This window comes from Miniopterus schreibersii (genome assembly GCF_964146895.1).
Source record: "Miniopterus schreibersii genome assembly, chromosome: 3".
Taxonomy (NCBI): domain Eukaryota; kingdom Metazoa; phylum Chordata; class Mammalia; order Chiroptera; family Miniopteridae; genus Miniopterus; species Miniopterus schreibersii.
The window spans coordinates 77,535,801-77,559,459 of record NC_138103.1 but is presented as its reverse complement, the minus strand read 5'-3'; the positions used below and the strand labels follow the sequence as shown (position 1 = coordinate 77,559,459).

The following is a 23,659-nucleotide window of genomic DNA, read 5'->3' as shown; positions in this document are numbered from 1 at the left end:
GCAGCCGGACCTGGGGGACTACCCAGTACCTCGGGGCCCCGGTCAGGGCAAGGCAGAGGTCGCCGCGGCCTGACTGGGGAGCAGACAGGACGCCACCCGGCGGGACTCAGGGGGAGAGGTCCCCTGGGCGCCGACCGCGGGAGGGACGGCCACAGGAGAGGAACCCGTGGAGCTGAGACGTTGGGGAGAGGGTTGGTGTAGCATCAGGGCGGGGGGCGTGCAGCCCGGGCGGCGGGGCACGGTCTCGGCCGGCCAGCCCCGCGGGTCCCGCTCCCCCCGCCGGCCGGTGCCCCTCCTCCGCCCGCCCGCGGAGGCCCAGCGCTAGGTAGGCGGCGGGAGCCCCTCAAACAGAAGCTGCCGCGCGGGGCCGCCCCGGGGACGCAGCCGAGGGTGGGAGGAAGACCTCGGCGGGTCCCGCTGGGAAACAGCCCGTCCGTGCTGCCGCGCCTCGGGCCCACAGGTGTCCCCGCTCGCGAGCGTCTGAGGCTCCGGGGCGCGCACGACCCGGGGCAGCGCGTTCTGCGGCCGCGGACTGTGGGCCGCGGGCTCCGGCCGCCGTCTGGGTGCCGGGGGCGGGTGGAGGGCGCGGCCGGGCTGGTCCCCCGCCCACCGGGGCGGTGCGCAAGCTGAGCCGAACCTACTCGCGCCCTCGACAGCGGGCGGGGCGGGGCGGGCCGGGCGACAGGATAAGAGCCCCGGGGCCGACTGTCCAGTGCGGCGGGACCCGAGCCAAGCTTCCGTGGACCTAGGCGGCGGGACCCCAGAGCCGAGCCGAGCCGAGGCCGTGGAGGGCAGGTAAGCTCTGGGCACTCCGCGGGTGACTTCCAGCAAGGCGCCCGCGGCCTCCTCGGGGCTCGCCGTTCCCTCCGTGGGCTCCGAAGGCTGCGGGCGAGGGGCTCGGGTCTCGGGTCTCGGACGGGCTGCGTCAGGAGGCGCCGCGTTCCGCAGACGACAGCGTCTCCAAAAGTCGCTCACAGCCGGTGTGCACCGCGCGCCCCGACAGACAGCGCCTTTGGAGACCTGAAGGCGATCCTGAAAGCTGACAGAGATGTGCACGAGGGGATGCGGGGTTGACCCGAGCTCCCGTGGCCCCTGGCCCGGCCCTGGCCCCGCAGTGGAGCGCCGTGTCCCGCGGCAGCGCCCTGCTCCGGGGATCGCGGGAAGGGGCGCCGGCGCCGGGACCGGGCGCAGCTGTTGTGACTGATCCCTGCTGCTGACCCAGGCGCGGGGCAGGGTGAAGCGGGCCTGGGCCCTGTGGCCCCAGATGCGATCCGGGTGATTTTCTCAACCAGTGCTCCATGGTGTAGTGTTTTATCTTTGATTTTGAAGGTGAGAGTAGGGGCAGAGAGCTGTGCTTCCAGGGACAGACCCACAGCTTATGAGCCAGCTGTGTTTCTCTAAGAGACCAGGTTTTGCTTTCTTTACCCAAACTTGGCCTCTGAGGCCACTGCTCCAGGAGTGGGTCAGCTCACCCCAAGTGCTGGGTGTGGGCTGCCCTGGCAGGTGGCCAGATGGGACTGCAAGGGCCCTTAGTCAGAGCAAAAACTCTGGAATTTGCCACCTTTACAGATTCAGCCCCTCCAACTGCACCCCATGGCAGGCCAACCCCACCCGCTCCCCAGAGGAGGCAGCTCCTTGGCCTGGTTTCTCATACATCCCTGGAATGCACCACTTCTCTGTGGCTCCTCCACCTCTGGTGACAAACCCAAGTTGTGAGTTTTTGTTCAAACTTGGATACAGTGAAAAACACCCCCATTAAGCTGCCATCCTATTAGGCTTCTGCTTCAAGCACTGTGTGTGCGCGTGCGTGCGTGCATGTGAGTGAGCACATGTGCACCCCCCCATGTGTGAACTGTTGCAACAATGTTGGTGTGTCCAAATGACAGAAGTCAAAGTTGAAGCCACCCTTGGCCCGGAGGGCCCAGCTTGCTCATGGCTGTTACTTTCTTCTATTCCCCCTGATGGCGTTGCCCAGGGTTTATGGAAGTGATTTGGAAATGAGCTCCCTGGTAAAGTTGCTAAGTATAGGAGCTCACAGTCCCTCGGGTAAATGTTGACATGCTGCTCTTATCTCTGCGACTCTTCCGGGGGGGCTGGTGAGCCACCGGGCCACAGGCGTTCCTTGAAGAAACTGTTATGATCATTGTGTTAACTTTTAATTGCTGTGGCTGCTTTTGGTTATTGTGGAAAGACTGGGTGTGCACTCTGTAAAGACTTACTGTTGACTGCTATTTAAAGATTGTAAGTTACTCCCTGCAATGTGGGGCTCGGCGGAGGTAACCATTTGCATTATTGTTAAAAGCAAAACTAGAGATTGCACAAGCACTGCGCTTTTGTTGGACTAGAGAGGAGAGCCAGGGGAAGGGGGCAAAGCAGATGTCTGTACTGAGGTCTCCACAGCCTGTGTCCCTCAGCCCTCAGGAGAAATAACTCACCTCCCCTCATCCTCAGTCCTGGCTGTGTCTTCTTAGCTGCTTGGAATGTATGTGTTCTGCCCCAAAGAAATGACTATAAATGCTTTGGGTCTCTGCTCTGGCCACTGGACACCTCCGCAGTTGTGGCTCCTAATTCGTCACATTCCTGTGTGTTTGTTTTTCATGCCAGCTGAAGACCGAGAGGGAGGGCGCACAGAACCCTAGATCCCATCCAGTCTGCCCATGAGGAGAAGCAAATGCCCGCTGGGACTGATGCCTTCCGCCGTGGCCCCGGCTAAGGAGCCCAATGCAATGTGCCCGAAGGCGGTGGAACTTGTCCTGGTCAAGGAACAGAATGGGGTGCAGCTCACAAACTCCACCCTCGTCAACTCCCCACAGACCCCCGTGGAGACCCAGGAACGGGAGACGTGGAGCAAAAAGATAGACTTTCTCCTCTCAGTGATCGGCTTTGCGGTGGACCTGGCCAACGTCTGGCGATTTCCTTACTTGTGCTACAAAAACGGCGGGGGTGAGTCCCCGCCTGCCCTCCCTGTGCTCTCCTGCTGGGCTAGAGTCCAGGGCAATGGAAGCAGGGTTTCCGAGAAACGCACACACTCTGGCAACATGACTGTTTCGTAACTTAGCGTTAGCCAGGCGCAGAATCCCCAGGTGTGTGTTGCAGAAACAGAAGTAGAGTTCAGAACAATCTCACTTCATGTCAGGACTTCACAGTTGAGGGCAATGAAGGCAGGATCACTCCCCAAAATTCAAGTTGAGGAGCCAGTTAAGTTGAAACTCATGCCTACCCTCCTGGTGCTTCCTTTCCCTGCTGGCCTCCCTGATTCACTGGCCACACTACACTGCACAGATGGAGGGCCTGGGAAGAGTGTCCTGGGAGGCCTTCCAGTAGGCTGGCATTACTCTGCCCAGGTCGAGGGAAGAAGACTGAGGCCTTGGCAGTGCATTAACTTGTCCAAGGATGGACAGGGCTGTGGGGCCTCCCTGCCTCCCTCCCGATCCCAGGAAGAGAGCCCTGGCAAAGCTGCCTCCCATTCAAGGAAGAGCTTTAGGAAGCAGAGCCACAGGGCCCTGAACTCTGTGCTTGGGGCAGGATGTAGCTCCAAGAGGAGCAAGGCGCCTACCTGAAGGGACTACAGCCCCCAATTGGGGCAGGTTTCAAATGCTGGGAGCTGGAATTATGACAGAACCCACACAGGGTCAGGGGTGGCCCACAGGTCCCAGAAGAGTCACAACTCAAGAGGGGCAGACATTCCACAGAGGAGCAAGAAAGGGTAAAGGCAAGGAAGGAGCCACAGTGTGGGCAGGGCCTCATCTGCTGTGCTCTTGGGGCCGGGGGAGGGGGGTAGGTGATTCCATAACCTGGGGCTGGGACATTGGGGATTCTGTAGGGATGGGCTTAGTTTGAAAGCTTTAGAAGGACTTGGAGCACTAATGGCAGTGAGGCTAGGTATGGAGGGAGGAGACTCACCCGGCCCAACCTGTGGCTTCCCTTTGGAGGGTGGCCAGGCAGAGAGCTTCAGGAGAAACAGGGACAGAGGCTGGGGTCAGGGCCAAGATGTGAGTGGTTGGTGGAGATGGCTGAGCCCTTGAGGCCCTCAGTGACCATGCTGTCATGTCCCACAGGCGCCTTCCTGGTCCCCTACCTGCTCTTCATGGTCATTGCAGGGATGCCACTCTTCTACATGGAACTGGCCCTCGGGCAGTTCAACAGGGAGGGAGCTGCCGGCGTCTGGAAGATCTGCCCTGTACTCAAAGGTAATGGCGTGGCACGGGCCAGGGCTGTGGCTTCAGCGCTTTCAGGCCAAGCCCGCCCAGGTCGTGTGCACGCTGTACTGCTTTGCTAGGTATCTGTGCACATGAACACACCATCTGAATTTTGGTCCTACACTAAAGACTTGTAACAACCACTAATTTGAAAGCATATTTCCTTGCTTTGAGGTGAGGCCACCCTGCAATTCAATTCATTAGCAGCATTATTTTGTCAAAGAGTTAAAATGATAAATAAAACTATCCATCAGCTACCTATCGTCTATCATCTATCATCTATTATATATCTATCTACATCATCTATGTATCCACCCGTCAATCTATCTGTCTATCTAGCTATCGTCTACCTATCCATCCATCTATCTATGTATCATCCATCAACCATCAATCATCTATCAACCACCTTCCATCTATCTACCTACCTACCTACCTATTTATCATCTGTGTATAATATCTATCTATCTATCTATCTATCTATCTATCTATCTATCTATCTATCATCATCTATCATCTATTAAAAATCAACTGAACATAAAATCAGGAGGCTTTGGCTAGGAATAAATGATAAATATTTATTCAAGAGTCTTAGGGTTTACAAATTAGAAACACAACTAGGCAATAGGCAGAGAGTTCCGAAGAAGGAAACCTGAGGGTTCTTATAGTAGGAAGCACACTCTTGAGAAAAATCAGACCTGCACTCTTAGTCTCTGGATCCGTCTGAGATGGCAATCCTCTAGATGACCAGTGGTCTGGATACTGGATGTCAGGTGGTCTGGACACCTTCCTGTAATCCTTTGGGGGTAATCATGGTTTTTAGGAGGTTTGATGTATATCCAGGCATTGATACAGGACTGGAAAGTTCAAAGGTTTAAGTTCCCAGGCTTCTTAGAACAAGAACAGAATTATTTCTCATGCCTTGATCTACATGACTTTAGTAATTTAGCTGCTCAACTATTTACCTACCTATGTATCATCTATCTATCATAGCTACCTATTATCTATTATTTACCTATAATCTATCTAACTGTCTAGTTATTCATGCTGAGTCTTGGTGACTAACCCTCCCACAGTAACCTCGATCCATCCTCCTGAGAGCCCTGGGGAGGGCACACGCTGTGTTGTCTCCCTCTTGGACATGTAGGCACTGAGATTAGAGGGCTTGAGTAACTGGCCCTTGTCACTCTTCTGACTCCCCATTGGGCCAACAGGAGCTTATGGCTCAGGAGGATTCAAGGGTTTCCTCAAAGAGACAGGAGAAGGTGCCTGGTTCAGACAGCTGGTTTCATTTTTCAAAAGTGGCTATTTAAAGATCAGGCTTTGGATTTTCTTAAACATTCTTGAAAAGTTGGTGTTTTGAGGAGAACAGGAGTGCCATTGTCTCTCCAAGGTTGCCGTGTGGGTGGGTCAGTGGGTGTGTGCTCAGATAGAAACTGATCCGGTGTCCAGAGTGAGGACATCGCACAGCTGCCGAGGTCAGTCTCCGCAGGGGAAATGCTGAGGCCGACGGGCATGAAGAGCTTCTCCAGGCACTATGTTTTTCCAGCTTCGTGGTCTGCCAGGTGAATCTTAAGATGGAACTACAGAGAGATTTGGACACCTCTGGGTTCAGGTGCCAGGTGCTAGGTGTTCCCTTGTGCAATTTGCACCCAGAAGTCAAAGATCAAATGAGTTGCCTGCGACTCGCCTCTGGCACCGTCATTAATTCCCCAGTGGAGAAATGTGCAGGGACCTGAAGACACCAGGCACCTATTAGTGACAGATGCAGGTGTCAGCTTGGACATTTCAGCGTCTGTGTACTGGCAAAATGTTGGTGCCACTGAGGGCAGTGAACCACAGCTAACAGACAAGACACACATGAGTTAATCGTGTTCTCCCAGGCTCTGCTGGGCAGCGCTAACGTGTCACGCGGTCGTGCACTGCAATGAGCTTTCGCTGTGGTCAGTATTTATAGAGCATTCAAGTGCCGAGTTGGGAATTAAGCATGTCTGTCCTCGAGTGACCATCTGGGGAAGTGCTGAGGAAGGATGCCTCCAGCTGTGACCCAGGCTGTGGTGATGCCAGTTTGTATCTCTGGATTTCCAAGAAGCGCTCCCTTCCAGTTCAAAGTATGTCTGTCATAAGTTTCTTACAGGACACAACTCTGCGTCCCACCTCCCACCAGGGAGTCTAACCCTGAGTCAAAGTAAATCTGTGAGGGACTGCAGAAGAGGAAAGGGACCGTGGCCCCATGGGGCTGGCGCCCACAGGGGAAAGCTGATTCCCAGCTGTTTCCTGCCACAAAGGGTTTTCTCCAACAAAGCTGCCAAAGCGATTTGTTTTATTGCAGCTTATAAAATGTCAATAAATACTTTCCAAGGATTTCAAAGTGCTGCTGAATCCTAATGAATTGGGGTGGATATGGGATATATGACTTCAGCACCCCATTCTGGAGAAGCTGAAACCACAGATGGGGGCATTTTGCCACATCCCAGCAATATCAGGACCTGGAGAAGTCGGCAGACATCGCCCACTTCGTGAACTGACTCCGAGTCCCAGCCTCACAGTCATGCTCTGGCAGCTCATGGCAGCTTTTTCCTAGTTTTGGAAACTTATCTGTGTGGAGGGCTGATCTGGGGCCAAGTGAGGCCACAGGAAGAAGCGTTATGTGCCCCTGTGGACAGAATCTCCGTCGTTCCCGGTCACCCATCTCATAACCTGAGATTGAGGGAACCACAGAGAGTCAGCTATTGAGCTGGGAATCTGTGCAGTCAGCACAGGGCTGTGCTTGTCGAAGAGATAAACAAATCCATGCAAGAACACTAGACTTTCATGTTTAGAGAAGAGATACCTTGAATTGTTTAATGCCATCCAAGCTACAATCCCCTGCAGGTGGCTTCCTACATGTTCAGGTTCTATCTTATCCATACAATGCCCATTTGATAGGAGATGGTCATTGCTCCTTAAATTAGGTGAGGCAAACCATGCTTTTCTGGATACCCTGACACGTGCGCCTTCTCTTTTCTTTTTTGTCTTTTAAAAAAATCAATTAATAAAATTGCCTGTATTTTCATGTGTCACGACGTAGGGATAACACACAGTAAATGACAACATCAGTTAAAATGCCCCAAGTAAGCATTATGGAACTAAAAGGTTATCCAGTCCTTCAGGGGCATGTGCAGGCCCCTGTGAAAGCTTTCTCCTGTGTTTCCTAGCCTTCCCTCTCTTACCTGGGTGCTGCTCCTGGCACCTAACTAGCACTGAGCTGTACCTGAGAAAGTCAGGTGGTGAAGTCCACAGGGAGGTTGAGCTGCCTCAGCAGCTGTGCCTCATCCTCAGTTCCCTGTACCACCTGTCCAGAGTCCCACAGGGTGGGCATGTGGCTGGAGAGTGGCAGGTGGCCTTCAGCATCCAAATGTACCATCACAGGGTCCTGAGAGGAGGGGTCTCAGAACCATCCTTGTCTCCCCCTTCCTCTCTGTGCCCCCCTCTGTCATATTAGCACACATGTGCGTGAACACACACACACTTGCACACACACCATGCAGATAGTAAATACACCCACATCGACAGAGGAGGAATTCTCTCTAGTTTACTTCAGAAAAAGCCACCCATGAGTCTCAAGGACTGAAAAACTGATCCACCAGGGAGCCTTTTCTCCAGCTGGTATTCCTGGAATTAGTATTTGTTTATGACACTCTCATCTAAGCCAGCTTTTGTGGACACTTTGGAGTGAGCTGGATTTGGGGGATTCTGCAGAAGGGGAATGGTGGAGGAGGGTGACTGTTGTGATCTCTTGGGGCCTGAGAATGCTCCTTTTCAGGTTGTTTGGCTAACTGCCAAACACACCCTCATTTTACATATGCCATAGAAACATTGCCACTCTATTGAATATAAAACAATTTATGGTATTTTGTGGTCAGTAATATTTTAGTATGATTTATCAAACTTTTCCTCTTTCTAAAAAGAATTTAAGGTTGCTTAAAATAAAACAAAATGCACACGAGGTTAATATAAAAATCCTAAGAGAAATAGAAATTTAAGAAAATTGACATTAAAAGCTATGATTAAAATTTGCATTTAGCCCTGAGCTTCATGGGAGTCAGACAATAGAGGAACACATTTTCATTAATATTTTCACTGGGTCCAGCTGGTGTGGCTCAGTGGTTGAGCATCAACCCCTGAACCAGGAGGTCAGGGTTTGATTCCCAGTCAGGGCATATGCCTGGGTTTTGGGCTCAATCCCCAGCAGGGGGCGTGCAGGAGGCAGCCAATCAATTGGAAATATTAGAGGGAACTGAGCCTGCCATCTCCTTAGCAAAGACAGTTTCTCATGGCGAGAAATGATGAAAGAAGTATATCTGGTGTAGCTTCACTCAGATGATATGATGAGGTGATGAACAATGATTAGAAGAACATTCTTATAGTAAGTGAGAAGTGGATTTCATGTGGCTTGGTCTTAAGTGACACTATGGAGGAACTTGGGGAAGTTCGAGTTGGTGAGGAGTTACATGTCAGTGTCCCAGGCCTGTGGCTCTCTAAGGCTCTGCTGTCCTGAAGGACAGAACTTGTGACCAAGCAAATAGCTGACCCTTGCAACCATCTTCCTAGGGAATCGTTTCCATCACTTGGGCATTTGGGGCCCAAGCTGTGCTCTCAGGTGAGGCAGAGCTCCGGTGCTGGTGTGCTGTGTCACTGATGGGGCAAGCCCGTGTGCCCCTGCGGTGACCTTGTCACTCTGTTGTGAAAGTAGAGAAACCTGGCCTGCCCAGATGGAGGGTTATCCACACAGCAATGGGTTCCAGAAGGGCCAAAGGCAAAGTCAGTTCTTCCTTCAGATACTGGATCTGGATCTGCTCTAGTGTTTGATCAAGTCTCCTTTGAGTTCCCAAAGTTTCAGGCTGAGGATTTGGTACGCAAGTTTTTAACCTTAAAAAATATTTCAAGCCAGACATCCTAGTCGGTCCACTGCTGGGGAAAACCTTCTGTGATGTGCTTCATGACAGCATGGTTTCCTGACAGTGTGGTTTCCTGACCAACAGGAGGAGGCATTCTAACCGCTAAACCCATCTTCCCACCAGTCAGGGTGACAAAACTCCAAAGACTGCTCACCACTTCCTTCTGCTGTAGTTCACTAGGAGCTAGGAACCCCTCATAATTGATCTCAAACTCCAGGTTTTATGATCCTGGAAAGGGTATTCTGAAAGGTCCTGGGTAGTCATGTATGACTCTGGGAAACCCTAGATAGTCATGCATGGTCCTGGGTGGCCTTAGGTGGCCCTAGGTAGCTATGAATGAACCCAGATGACCCTGTTTGCCCTGGGTAGTCTTTTTTTTTTTTTTTTAATATATCTTTATTGTTGAAAGTATTACAGGTGTCCCATTTTTCCCCCCAATTGACCCCCTCCACCCCACTCCCAACCCCTCTCCAGGCCTTCACCCCATTATTGACTGTGTCCATGGGTTATGCATATATATGCATATAACTTCTTTGGTTAATCTCTTCCCACCCTCCACCCCCCTTTTCTCTTTCCTCTGAAATATGATCGTCTGTTGCCTGCGTGAATGTCTCTGGATCTATTTAGTTCTCAGATTGTTTTTTTCATTAGCTTCTTGTAAAAGAAGACCCTTCAACATTTCCTGTAGTGCTGGTCTGGTGGTGATGAACTCCTTTAGCTTTTTCTTATCTGTGCAACTCTTCATCTGACCTTTAGTTCTAAATGATAGCTTTGCTGAGTAGAGCAATCTTGGTTGTAGTTCCATGTTTTTCATCACTTTGAATATTTCTTGCCACTCCCTTCTGGCCTGCAAAGTTTCTGTTGAGAAATCAGCTGACAGTCATATGGGTGCTCCCTTGTAGGTAAATAATTGCTTTTCTCTTGCAAACAAAATTCTGAACTCTGTATCTGTTAGCTTGCTTGGATCTATTTCATTTAGTTCCTCTTCTAGAGATTTCTTCTGTTCTTTCCTTTGTGACATGTTTCTTTGCCTCTGCATTTTGGCTGCTTCCAGGTGTTTGTTTCTATGTATTGGGTAGAGCTGCTACGTTTCCTGGAATTTGTAGAGTGGCTTTGTGTAGTAGGTGTCCTGTAGGGTCCAGTGGCTCAGCCTCCCCATTTTCCTGAGCTGGGCCTGCTAGGTGCTCCCCTGTGTGGGCTGTGTGCACTGTCCTATTGTAGTTGAGCCTGGGTTGCTGTTGGTGTCACTGGGAGAAATTGATCCCCAAGCCAATCGGCTATGAGGACCCACTGCAACTACAGCCAAAGAGCTGCTGTGCTGGAGACACTGCTATGGAGCAGGATTTACTTTAGTGGGGCTTTGGTGTTCACAGAGTGCACTCCTTGAGTGTGTCACTCATGAATGTGGAAGGGCTGTAATCCAGCGTGGTCGAGTCTGACCACCAGGTGCACTGTCTTTGGGGCCTCCCAGGAGGTGCAAAGTCAGCCTCTGAATGTGCCTTGCCCAGGGCCACCCAGCATGAGCTACACAGCAAACCGTAGTTGGCTGCTACTTGTGCTGGGCTTGGAGGTGCCCAGGAGAGGCCAAGCTATGAGCCAGTGCAGGCTGCTGCTAGTGCCAGGCTTGGGGCCACTTATCAAGCCGTATGGGGCCCGCTGCTGCTGTTTGAGAGATTTTAGGAAAGTCCTAAGCATGAGGCTGGAGAGGCCACTTGCACAGAAAAGCCCTGGAAATGGCCTGGATGCGCTGCAGGTGGGGAGGGGCGGGGCCTCCGGGAATCACGGGGCGGGGCCAAAGGTGCGAGTCAGGTGCTGGAGATTCAAATATGGCGCCTGCCTGCCTGCTGTGTGCGGGGAGGACTCGCCACAGGAGCCATGGCCTCCGCCAGCCCTTCTGCCTGGGAGGAAGCCGCCCCTCCGCCTCTCGCCCGACTTCAGGCAGGTTAGTTCCTCCCGAGTGTCCCGGGTCCTTTCAGGCTGCTGCCCGGCGCTGGGCTCAGAGGGAGCGTCCGAGTGAGTCCGTGCCGGGCCCTTTAGAGGGGCTGCTGGGGCTCCCGCAGCCTCCGCCACCCTCAGCCACAGTCCCCTCTGGTTTAAAACCCCAAAGTTGTGGGGATTTGTCTTCGGGCCCTGGAGGCCTGGGCTGGGGGCCTGCTATGGGGCTGGGACCCCTCCCTCCTCCAGGAAACCTCTGCTGCCGAGATTCCCTCCTGGGTTTAAACTGCGGCACCAGGGGTGGCCCCGAGGCCGCCTCTCCAGGATTCAGCCCCGATCCGCCCGTGTCCCCGCCCCTCCTCCCGGTCTCCGTGCTTCTTCAGCTCCCTGGATGTAGGGCTCCTGTTCGGCCAGTTTTCAGGAGGCTCAGAGTGATGGTGGTTCTGTATTTTAGTTGTGATTTTGATGTGGCTGCGGGAGGCGGCGGGTACAGCTGCTGCCTACGCGCCATCTTGTTTTCCTCCTATGCCCTGGGTAGTCTTGATTAGCTGTAGGTGACCATGAACGGCCCTATATGACTCTGGGTGGCCCTGGATTAGCCCTGGTGGGTCTGGATGGTCTTGGATACCCTTGGTGGTCCTAGATGAGCCTGGGTGGCTATGGATGCCCATGGAGGACCCTAGATGTTCGTTGGTAACTCTGGATGGCTCTAAGTGTCCCTACATGACTCTGGAAATCACTGAGTATTCCTTTGTGACTCTGGATGGCCTTTGATGACCCTATTGTCATGGGTGGCCCTGGTGTTTCTGGGTGACCCTGGATGGTTTTGGGTGGCCTTCTTTAATGTTTGGTGGTGTTTTGTATCTCTGGGTTCCCCTAGATGACCCTGGGTGGCCATGGGTGACAGTGGATGATTCTGATGGTTTTGCGTGGCCTGGTTGCACTGGATAACTCTGGGTTAGATTACTCAGGGTGACCCAGAGTGGCCCTAGATGACCTTAAGTGAGCCTGGATGATCTGTTTGATCCTGAGTTGCTGTGAGTGGCATGGATAGCCGTGGATGGCCCTTAGTTGCCCTGCATGTCTATAGGTGACCTGGTTCTACCACAGTGGCCCTAGATGATCCTAAATGTTCCTAGATGACTCTACATGGCCCTGGACATACCAGGGTGGTTCTGGGTACCCTTCAATGGCCCTGGATGGCCTTTCAGATCTTGAATGTCCCTTAGAGACACTCTGAATGTCTCTGAGTAGACAGAGATAGCCGTAGATGATTTCAGAAGAGGGAAGCCCCTCTCTGTGATCACAGCATAAAGTCTGGAATCTGCCCTTTCCCTTCCCTGTTTACGACATCACCTGGCATTGGGATGGAGGCCAACAGCCGGCACAGGGTGGCAATGTCTCCTGGAAGGGAAGGTGGGAAAGGGCATCCTGTTGACGGTGGCTCTGTGCTCTCACCACCCTAGGTGTGGGCTTCACGGTCATCCTGATCTCGCTCTACGTTGGCTTCTTCTACAACGTCATCATCGCTTGGGCGCTACACTACTTCTTCTCCTCCTTCACCACGGAGCTGCCCTGGACCCACTGCAACAACACCTGGAACAGCGCCAACTGTACAGACGCCCACTCCAGCCCCGCGGGCAACGGCTCGGGCCTCAACGGCAGCTTCAGGACCACGCCAGCCGCCGAGTACTTTGAGTAAGCGGGAGGCCACTCCTCGGGGTTCCGCGGCTCCTCACTTGCTGTGTCTGCCTCCGGAAGGGAAGGACGCAGAGCTGGGCACTCTATGGCAGCCCAGGGGTCAGCCACCTGCCCCTGCTGCCTCACCTGGTGTGAGAGGACCCTTTCCTTGTCCTGTGCCCGTGTCCTGTTCCCTTGGTTTTTCTGGGACAAAGCTAACGTGAGTCCTCAGCCTAGGTGGAAGGCTGAGCAGGCCCATGGCTGCTCTGTCCTGCTCCCTGTTTGGGGTGGTAGGAGGCCAGCCCGAGGCACCACACACACCGTGTGGATGGGTGGAAGGCATGCTGAGGGCTGCAGAGTGCACTGGTGTCATTCATCTGCCCATCCTCCCTGTGCAGGCCAGGCCCAGTTCTCTTCAGAAAAGTCCTTCCTGGGCAGGCCCCATTGCAGCCTCACTGGACAGACCTTGTCTGCAGGTGCACCGACTATCTGCTTTTCACGAGGCACTCTTTTCTTTTTACAAACACAATGCTGTTTTTTTTCCATGGGTCTCTCCTCGGTCCCCATGTGCAGCAGCTTTCCCAGTATCCCACTCCTTACCTCCCCTTGCCAAGCCTGTCCCTCTCCTCCAGTGTGTTCTCTGAATGTCTTCGGGCACTGCATCAGCTCTTGGCTTCCTCCACTTCCTCACAGCATGAAGCAGGGTTTAGAGGGTCTGGAGGGACTGCTAGAAGGATCTGGTGTTTTCTTAGAGCATCATTAAGAAGATCGTGGTTTGCTCATGGGGGTTGTGTGATGGGCTTAGTTTTTAGGAAGATACCCTTTTGGGTGGTTTGGAATTAGACAGAGTGAAAAGTGTCTGAGGGCAGGGAGGGACTCCCATGACGGGAAAGAGAGGGGCCCGCCAAGAGTGCCCTGGCCAGGAGAAGGGAGACTCCAGGCCTAAGAGGTTGAAGGCTTTCATCTCATGGAGCTCACAAGAGGGGCGAGCTGGTTTCAGAGGATGGGGCAGGGAGAAGAGTCTGCCTGGGATCTGCCCCTTTCCATTTACCTGGGGGGGGCATATCCTGGAGAAATGGAATCACAGGTGGGGTTACCTGAGTATGTGCATAGGACTCAGTGTGACAAGCAACCAGGAAATGATATAATTGTCCAAATATAGACAAGCAGAACATTCAGCAAAGTTATTTTACTGTTCTTAGAGGCAAAAAACCAAACACACACACACACACGCACGCACACACACACACACACACAGTGCTTGCCACTGGCCTGTTTATTACTACATTTCCCAAATGTCAGTGTCTCATTAAGATGCTGAGGCCAGGGGTGTGTGTGTGCTCTCCCCCATGTGGACCCACTCTCGTGGTTGTCATGTGGTAGAGAGAAGGGTTGGGGACCTCAGCACAGAAAGCAGCCAATCAGAGGTGGCTGTGGCAAGAGCCTAGGAGTGTCCTAGTCAAATCCCACCACAGGAAAGGACATTCAGAGACGGCTCGTGCTGGAGGTGGGTTTAATTGATTTTACTGACAAGATGGTGGCTCAGTGGTCAAGCTATCATGCCTTTTACAATTTCAAGATGGATTTCAGTGCAACTTAGAACATCTGGAAGGCTTGCAGAGATGTCGAAAGGTGACCAGTGACACTTTTGGGACTGCTTATCTTTTGTTTGGCAGGTGTGGAAAGAATTCATTTATCTAAGTGATTTTCAGATAAGAAAATTAGAGGGGAAAAATGGTTGCTCAAGTGATTTATGACTAAGAACACCAAAGGGAAAGACTACATGTGATACGTGATTTTTAAAAATCAGACTAGTGAAATCAATTTGAAAACCCACAGTCTGGGAGAAAGATGTTGAGATAGAAGGTACCCAGCTTCCCCCTCGCCCCCATGAAGCACACGTTAGCATGAGCAGATGCTGCACCGTCATTGGAGGTGATGACAGGACAAAGGCGGGGCATCTGAAGAAGGTTTACAATGAAGCCATGGATGACACTGAGGCCCTGGTGCTCCTCCCCAAGCACTTTGCAGGTGATTTTACCAGGAGTGGTGACTGGGTTTCCCTGAGACAGGTCCCTGTGGCCATCAGGCCTGCAGGCCAGGATGTTTTCTGGAATTTAAACCCACTTTATAAAGTGAATCATTGTGAAAAGGACTGCATGTTCCTGCACGCACGTATAATTAGGGAGCTCACCACAAAATGCCATAAAGGCCAAGATAACTGTAATCATAAAATAGTAAAGCTCTAAGTCCTACAACGTGGGCATATATAGCTCTGTCACTAGCTATCAAGGAACTCCAGCCCCCTCTACAATATATAAAGTTATGAACTATCATGCAATTGACAGCTCGAATGTTAGCAAGGTAGATCTAAAAGGTCTTCACCATGCATTTTAACTCCAGGTCCTCAGAGAGTAACTGTTAGGCTTGGCGTGATGACCAGTGCTGGTGAATGGGAAGCACTCATGCCTTTCTGGGACAAGCTGTGCAGGCTCAGGGCAGCTTTTCTGCACTCTGCAGACTCTGTGTGCAGAACTCTCCCAGGCAAATGAGAGAGTCTTGCAGGAGCTGATGTGTCCCAGCTCCCCAGGGGCTCCAGCAGCCTTCCTGTAGCAGCTCCCTCTACAAACAAATGAAAGGAAGCAGTCACAGTGAGGATGACTCCACCGATATGATGACTCAGCTTGGAGACTAGATAGTGAAAAATCCTAGCCCATGAAGTTTACTTTATTTTCATTCCTCTTATCTGAAGAAACCCTTTAGTATTCACCCCCAATTTGCCCATTTTATAGAGTCCCCATTTTTCACCCAGACCCTCTTTACTCATTAGTCCCTGTACTTGCTGACCCTCCATCTGCAGTCCCTAGTGGGTGTGCATGAGAAAATGCTATAGGCTCAGAGCAGAAACTAGGAGTTTATGGCTGTGACTCCAGAATCATGAAACAATGCAGTGAATACACTTGACAGATATGAAACCTGAGCCAGAAAAGGGCATATGGGCTCTGGAAGTCCCAAAATAGGCCCATGCAACTCCCACCAATTTAAAATGTACCTCAGTCCCATAAACACCATCAATACCACCTTAACCTAATTTCTAATATAAATTAGAAAGCTCTGAATCTAAAGCTACAAATTTGTCTCTAAGAGACTGCTTTAGCTGCCTTCTGCAAAATTCCATATGTTGTATTTTCATTTTCATTCAGTTCAAAGTGTTTCCTAATCTGCCTTGTGATTTCTCTTTTCACTCACAAGGTATTTTCAGAGGTTTGTTGTTTAATTTTATAATTTTTGGAGGTTTTCTAGATGTGTTTCTGTTACTGACTTCTAATTTAATTCTGATTTGGTAAGATATCATACTTAAAAACTTCATTATTTCAAAATATACTGTGACTTGATGAGTGTTCCATGGACACCTACAAAGAATGTTTGTCTTACTGTTTTGGGGTTGAGAGTTGTGTGTCAGCCAGGTTGTATTAGCTCCTGGTGCTCTGCAGGTCTCCTTACTGATTCTGTCTACTTCTTCCATCGCTACTGAGAAAGGGGTGTTGAATCTCAACCATAATTGTGGGTATGCCTATTTCTCTTCACAGTTTTATCAGATTTTGCTTCATTTGTGTATTTTGATGCTCTGTCATAAAGTGTATATATGTTTAGGAATATCAGCTCTTTGAATTGAACCCTTTTTCATTATGGAATGTCTTTCTTGGTAATATTTCTCATTCTGACATTGGTTTTGTCTGATATTAGTATCTATGATCATCCAAGCTTTCCTATGAGTGGTGTTTTCTATTTACCTATGCATTCACCATTTTGAGTCCTCTCCTACCCTTATGTAGAGACAGGTTTCTATTTCATCTGAAGAATTCCACTAAGCATTTCTTATATTGCAGACCTGCAGGCAATGAATTCTCAGCTTTCACTTTTCTGAAAAAATTTTGCTTTTTGGGGGGGCTTCTATGGTGGTAAACTATACATAACAGAAAATTTGCCATTTTAACCATTTTTAAATTTACAATTCAGTGGCATTAAGTAATTTTACATTGTTGTGCAGCAATCACCACCATCCATCTCCAGAACTTTTTCATCTTCCCAAACTGAACCTCTGTCCCCTTTACACACTAACCCTCCATTCTGTTCCCAGGCCTTGGCACCCCCATCTATTTTCTGTCTCTGCATTTGACAACTCCAGGGACCTCATAACAGAGGAATCATACAGTATTTGTCCTTTGTATCTGGTTTATTTAACTTAGTTCAATGTCCTCAAGGTTCATTCATGTTGTAGTGTGTGTCAGAGTTTCCTTCCTTTTTAAGGCTGAATAATATTCTATTGTATGGATGGACCTCATTTTGTTTATCAATGAACACTTGAATTACTTCTACCTTTTGGCTACTGGAAATAATGCTATGAACAATGGTGTAAAAATATCTGTTTGAGTCCCTGTTTTCAATTCTTTTGGGTATATACCCAGAAGTAGAATTGCTAGATTATATCAGAATTCTGTTTATCTTTTTAAGAAACCACCATACTGTTTTCCACAGTAGCTGCACCACTTTACGTTCCCACCAAAAACGCACACAGATTCCAATTTGTCTATATCCCAGACAACACTTGTTTTCCTTGTGTGTTTTTTTATAATAAACATTCTTATGACTATGCAGTTGATATCTCATTTTGGTTTTGATTAGCATTTCTCTAATGATTAGTGGTGTTGAGCATGACTTCATGAGTTCACTCATCATCTGTATACCTTCTTTGGAGAAATATCTATTCAAGTCCTTTCCCAGTTTTGGAATTGAGTTGTTTAGAGTTTTGCTTATTGCTCACTTTTAGGAGCTCTTTATATATTATTATTCTGAGTATTAATTCCTTATCAGACATGTGATTTGCAAATATTTTGTCCCGTTCTATGGGCTGTCTTTTACTCTGTTGATAGTGTCCTTTGATGCACAGAAGTTTTAAATTTTGATGAAGTCAGTTACCTATTTTTTCTTTTATTGTTTGTGCTTTTGTTGTCATATCAAAATTTCCATAGCCAAAAAGAAAAAAACACACACAACAAAAACAAGTGAAGCTCATAGACACGGAGAATTGATTGGTGGTTGCCAGAGGTAGAGGGTGGGGGTTAGAAAAAATGGGTTAACTGGGTTTTTTTGTTTGTTTGATGTTTGTTTAAATAAATTGAATATTTTTATTAAAATATCCATTGCCAAAGTCAAGGTCTTGAAGATTTATGCCTGTGTTTTCTGCCAAGAGTTTCATAATTTCAGCTCTTACATTTAGTCTTTTACCCGTTTGAGCGGATTTTCGTATTTGGTGTGAGGCAGCTATGGATCGATTTTCTCCAGGCTGCAGGTCACATTTTCTTGCTGCTTGTTGTCTAGTAATTTTGTAACTTTCCTTTAATGAGTGTTGGATTTGCTCTGGTAGGAAGTTAATTTGCTTGTGGTACAGTTTTCTCCTTTTGCAGCTTGTTGTTGAAATGCTTCTGGGGCAGCCTTTGCTTCAAGACTGGTTTATCCCCTTTACTGCAGTGACCCTTTCAGGGTCTACTGAACTGTCCATGTGATTGGCAAGCCTCCTGCCCTGGCTGGTGGGAGCTCAGTGGTCTTCAGCCCTGCATGAGCTCTGGGGCCTGCAGAATTTCACCCTGTGGCTGAGTAAGCGGGCTCCTGTGGAGAGCCTTTCAGCACCTCAGACTCCCTGAGCTCCATCACTGTTCCCTTCACCCAGCAAGACCCCATGCTGTGCTCAGGACCCCCATGTCTGCCATCAGGAAGGTGCCTCCAGGTGGGAACTGGGACCTTGCAGGGCTTACCTCACTGCTTCCCTTCTCCCAGGAGTCTCAACCCTGTGTCATCTCCAGTCCCACATCTACAAATACTCTTTTGGTGTACTTTGTCTAGCTTTCTAGTTGGTATGATGTCAATCCCTCATGGCCAGAGTGGAGCCCCCTCACCCCCTTTCCATGGCAGCCATCTCCCCCCAGGCAGAGCATGGGTTCAGAACTAGGCTGCCTGGGTCCAGGTCCTGGCTCTGCTGTTGGCCATTCTGGGTTGGATAGTGCTCTTCCCCTCTCAGTTCTTGGGTTCCTTGTCTGTAAATGGGGCAAGACAGCTGCAGTGGGGATCCAATGAGACAGTGCAGGTGCAGCCCGGTGCATGCCTGGCACACCTCAAATGCTCCCTTATCCGGATCCAAGGACCATGACAGTAAACACACCCAAAGAAAGAATGCAGCAGAAAGCGGAAGTGTTATACCCTTGCCAAGGCTGGTGACATCCTAGGCCATCACTATTTGGTCCTCCAGGCCACTTATTCTCCAGAAATGTCTGTGTTTCAGCCCAAACCATCTTACCCAGACATCCTGTCATCCTACCCTGTGCCTGCTCTTGGGAAGCACCTGCTCTCCCCTGTGTCCTGCGGTGTCCTGTCATGACTGGTGTGCTGTCCCATGCAGTGCTGGTGCCTGCCGACTCCTCTGCCTGGCTGACGGCACCTGCAGAGGACTTTTTAGCCTTGGGGAAGAGAATTGACCAGTATAGACAAAGTGCTAATTCCCAAAGCAATTTGAAACATTTAAGGCAAAACCAGCATGTGTAGTGTCCTAGAAGAGCTTTATGAGTAAGTCCCCGAGGAGAGCCACACACTTTCTCCCCGGCTGCACCCTCTCAGGCCTGGGAGGCTGCAGACCCCTATGCGCTCCTTTCCCAGGCAAATGGGTAAGTGGTCATCTGCCACAGGTTAGGTGCGTAACCCATGCCTGTGTGTGCAAGGCACTGTAAGGATGCCTGTGGAGGGGTTGGTCTGGGCCAAACACAGTGCGGCCTCACTTGGCAGATGGTATTGTCCCAAGGAGACTTCTCTCATTGGTGAAAAGAGGTTCCAGGTGATAAGGCCTGGTGGGGGCTCCAGGACAAGGGGGAGGGGTGAGCGTGGGCAGCAGACACAGGGCCAGGGCTGAGGTGGGAGAAAGAAGAGAGGAAGACACTGGGAATTCTACTACCTCTGGTAAAGTGGGTCCTGGGAAGGCAGTCCCTGGGAGGGCAGGCCCCGGGTGAGGCAGGCTCCACCTTCTCCCCTCACCTCAAGGATGGACCCTACATCTCAGCTAGGACTGCTGGGTGTGGCCCTTCTGGATGGGGGAGTCTCTGGACCTGCCAGGCTGGGTCTTCTCTGCCATGTCAAGTTGGGGAGGAGAGTGTCTGGGCAAGCTCAGCTGTCTGGTTATGGCTCTGGGTGGGGAGGCAGTGTTTCTCCAGGGCCCTGCCTTCTCCCCTTCCAGGCGTGGCGTGCTGCACCTCCACGAGAGCCGTGGCATCGATGACCTGGGCCCTCCCCGCTGGCAGCTCACATCTTGCCTGGTGCTGGTCATTGTCCTGCTCTACTTCAGCTTGTGGAAGGGAGTGAAGACTTCTGGGAAGGTGAGACTGATGGCAGCCTCGCTGGTGGGAAATGGACACCTGGCCGTGGTTGGGGAGTGGACAGGGGACTGTGGTTGGATTTAGGGTGAGCGGGTGCCGTGGTTGGGTTTAGGAGTGGATAGATAGGCCATGGTAGGTTGGGGTGTGGACGGGTGCTTGTGGTTGGGTCATGAAGTGGAAACCTTTCCACTATGGTGGGTTAGAGAGTGGACAGGGATCTGTTTGGGTTGGGGAGTCAGCATGTGACTATGGTTGAGTAATGATGTCAAGGAGAAAGCACCCACGGCACAGTGTTTTCAGCATTAAGATGAGCACAACATAAACTAGTTTTTGCTAATGAAAATATTTTGGTTATTTTCTGGACACCCAAAGCAATTCTTACCAAAATGTGTTCATCACTTGTGATAATACACTTAGTGAATTGCCAACACATGAGAACCTTTTGATAGTGACGGTGCCTTTCCGCCCCCTCCCTCTGCGGCCCAGAATCCATCCTTTACCTGTAATCCAGGTGCATATTTGCACAATCAGTGAAATTTGCTCACATCTCACTCATCAGAAATCTGGCCACTCCTGCCCGCTCCTACTGTGACAGACCAAATACAGAACACGAATGTTCCCTCCTTGCCAAATTGTCCTCTTTTAATCCCTGGGAAAGATGCACAGGATAGAAGGCATTTATGATCTCACCCCAGTGAGCACTTGCTGAGCTGACGTCCTGTGAATGTTTGGGATGTTGGGCTTCCCAATCAGAGGCCGCCTCTCTCTCAGCACCAACCATCAGGGTGACCTTGAGCCACTCCCTGCCAGCAGGTGGCCTGTGCAGCCCAGTGATGCTGTCCTCTCCCCAGGTCGTGTGGATCACGGCCACCATGCCATACGTGGTCCTTTTTGCCTTGCTCCTTCGAGGAATCACTCTTCCCGGAGCCATGGACGGCATCAGAGCGTACCTGAGCGTAGACTTCCATCGGCTCTGTGAGGCATCCGTGAGTATGCCCACCACTCACGGCCCTGCAGCCCATGTGGATTGGCAGTTGCAGTGCCAGGGGGGCCCCCTGCTTTGGGGCAGGAGATCCCCAAGGCAGCAGCTCGGCTGGAATTTCTCACTCGCCTTATAAATCCAGCAGGTGCTGGCTGCCCTACTGTGTGCGAGTTTCTGCAGGACAATGTACACACCTGACCCCACCAGTAAAGTTCACCGTCTTGCTGAGAAGGGGAATGTGAATGGACCAGAAGTGGGGAGCTGAATGGACCAGAAGAAGGCAGTTAGGGGAGATGGTCACTTGCTGGGTTTCTGCAGGAATAGAATGAAGGCTACTGCCTATTGACCTCTTCCCCCATGTCCCATCCTTGCCCTGGAGGAACGCTCTTGGATTCCCTGGATAAGCGCCAATAGGTCTGCCCAGTCTGTGCCAGAGAGCTTTGACTCTCACCTGGAATGCAGCCCTGAGCTCCAGCTCCCTGTTCATTGGCCCAGCAAGGCTGAGTCATGTCAGAATTGCAGGAACCAGGGCTCCTTCCTCAGGAAGCCAAACCTCAGTGGTGAAACACACCGGGTGCCCATAGCACAAGAGCATGACCTAAGTCAAATCATATTGAAAAGTAAGTCCAGAGTCAGGCTGTAGGTTTCTTCAGCAAAGGAAGAATATTTGGAGACAGCCTCCTGAAGAGAAGAGGCTTGGCCAGGCCGTGGGAGAGGAGTCTCCTGACAGAGAGAGAGAAGGGGTGGCACTGCAGGGAAACAGCTCAGAAATGGCAGCGACCACTGGCGGGTGGGGGTAGGGGTCATGGGAATGGCAGCTTTTGAAAGGGAATGGGTGCAAACTCAGGTGGGCTAGACTGCGGCATACGGTGGGGCTCCAACAGCCTCCCAGGGGAGTCCAACTAGGCGTGGAAGAAGGGTGTAGCCAGAAGGGGAAGGTCCAGGCGGAGGCAGGGGGCCCTTTGGAAGGTTGCTGCCTTATGCTGCTAGGTTGCATGAGAGGCAGGTGGGGGGCTCACCAGGGACTCAGGAAGGAGCAGCTCTGAGGAAGAAATGGGAAGGAATGAGGGAGCAGGGCAGGTGGGCGCGGCACCAGGCTCCCAGGATGCCCCGGGAGGGGAAGTTGCTGCAGGAGCTATGGGATGAAGTCTCCTCGAACATGACCCCTTTAAGCCCATAAGGTGAGGACAGCCGTGTGGCACCAACTGGGAGCCCACGGGAAAACAGGAGGTAAGGCCATGAGAGTAGACGCGTGTTCCACGGGCTTGAAGGAAGGGGGCGCTGGACTCCTGAAAGGATGTGCGGCAGAGGCCTGGACCACAACTCCGGGCAGCACTCAAGAGGAAGCAAAACTGATACCAGCGTTCATTCGTAATAAATTCACTGTGTGGTCGTGTGGGAAACGCACAGAGTGCAGACACACGGCCCCTTTCCATCACGCTCCTGCAGGCCAGTGACACGGGAAGGTTTATTCCCTGAGACGCATTTCACTCTGGTCATGTTGTTGGCACCAGTTGCTTATTGATAATGATGCTGAGTTTAAATTAACCAGTTCCATGGAGCTGGAGTCATTGCAGCTGGAGACACCTGCGGGGGGACAGGAAGCTGACACCTCAGTCTTTGCACAATTGCCTGTGACAGCTGGCTCTCACTTCCCGCAATTATCTCTGACAGCTGCTCATCTCCCCTCTGGCTGCAGGTTTGGATCGATGCTGCCACCCAGATATGCTTCTCATTGGGCATTGGATTTGGGGTGCTAATTGCCTTCTCCAGTTACAATAAATTCACCAACAACTGCTACAGGTAGGCCCTGAGCTCCCATCCCATCCTCTCCCATAAGGTGGTCTGTAAAATCATGGGGGCAGCACTGATATGGGCATGGGGGCATCATAATATATCCCTGGTTGAAGGGAAAATAAGCTGTGCATGCAAAACCTCTGAGCCAAATGGCTTTTTAAATGGAAACTAAAATGGGGAAGCTATAGGCAAAATGTTGATCCTTGCTTTAAGGAAGGTATTGAAACACGTGAAGATATGTATCACCTCCCTGCAAGGAATCTATTGGATTCTAGGAGTAGCAGATTCCCCCTGAGGTCCCACCCCTGCCTCCTTCCTCCTCCCAAAACCCAGGGTCAGGCTTCTCCTCCAGACTTCCCCACAGTGAAGCACCTGAACGTGTCCCCTGACCTGCACCTGGGAGCCTGGGTCTCAAAGGGTATCCCGGACCCTGTGCAGAGGCACCCAAGTGACCCAGCATCAGGACAGGAAGGAAAGTGGCAGCACCGTGTACACATAGCCTGATGGCATCTTGGCCATGCCAACTGGCCCCGAATGACTTGACTTACCTGCAGCCACATGTTGGACCCAAAATCCTTCTAAAAACAGAAACAGAATTTACCTGGGACCTGCTTTCTTCAACCTTTGCAGGATCGTGTTTATATTCTTTCATATCCTGAGACTAAAATGTGGTAAAAATACAAAGACAGTGTGCACAGCAAAATGACC

The 23,659-nt window shown here is 51.0% G+C and overlaps 1 protein-coding gene across 3 annotated transcripts in view; it reads left to right on the top strand.

Annotated features, from left to right (window-relative positions):
* The first annotated feature begins 661 nt into the window (after window positions 1-661).
* The window catches only part of SLC6A3 (solute carrier family 6 member 3), a 36,608-nt gene continuing 13,610 nt past the window's right edge, over window positions 662-23,659 (top strand). For 2 of the 3 annotated variants that reach the window (XM_081132785.1, XM_081132784.1), the window contains exons 1-7: window positions 662-795; window positions 2,605-2,943; window positions 4,059-4,190; window positions 12,538-12,769; window positions 20,034-20,172; window positions 21,024-21,158; window positions 22,854-22,957. In XM_081132785.1, coding sequence (XP_080988911.1) covers window positions 2,658-2,943; window positions 4,059-4,190; window positions 12,538-12,769; window positions 20,034-20,172; window positions 21,024-21,158; window positions 22,854-22,957 — 1,028 coding nt within the window. In that variant the 5' untranslated portion in view covers window positions 662-795; window positions 2,605-2,657. The remainder of the gene's footprint in view (window positions 796-2,604; window positions 2,944-4,058; window positions 4,191-12,537; window positions 12,770-20,033; window positions 20,173-21,023; window positions 21,159-22,853; window positions 22,958-23,659) is intronic. The other variant, XM_081132783.1, reaches the window with a different exon arrangement.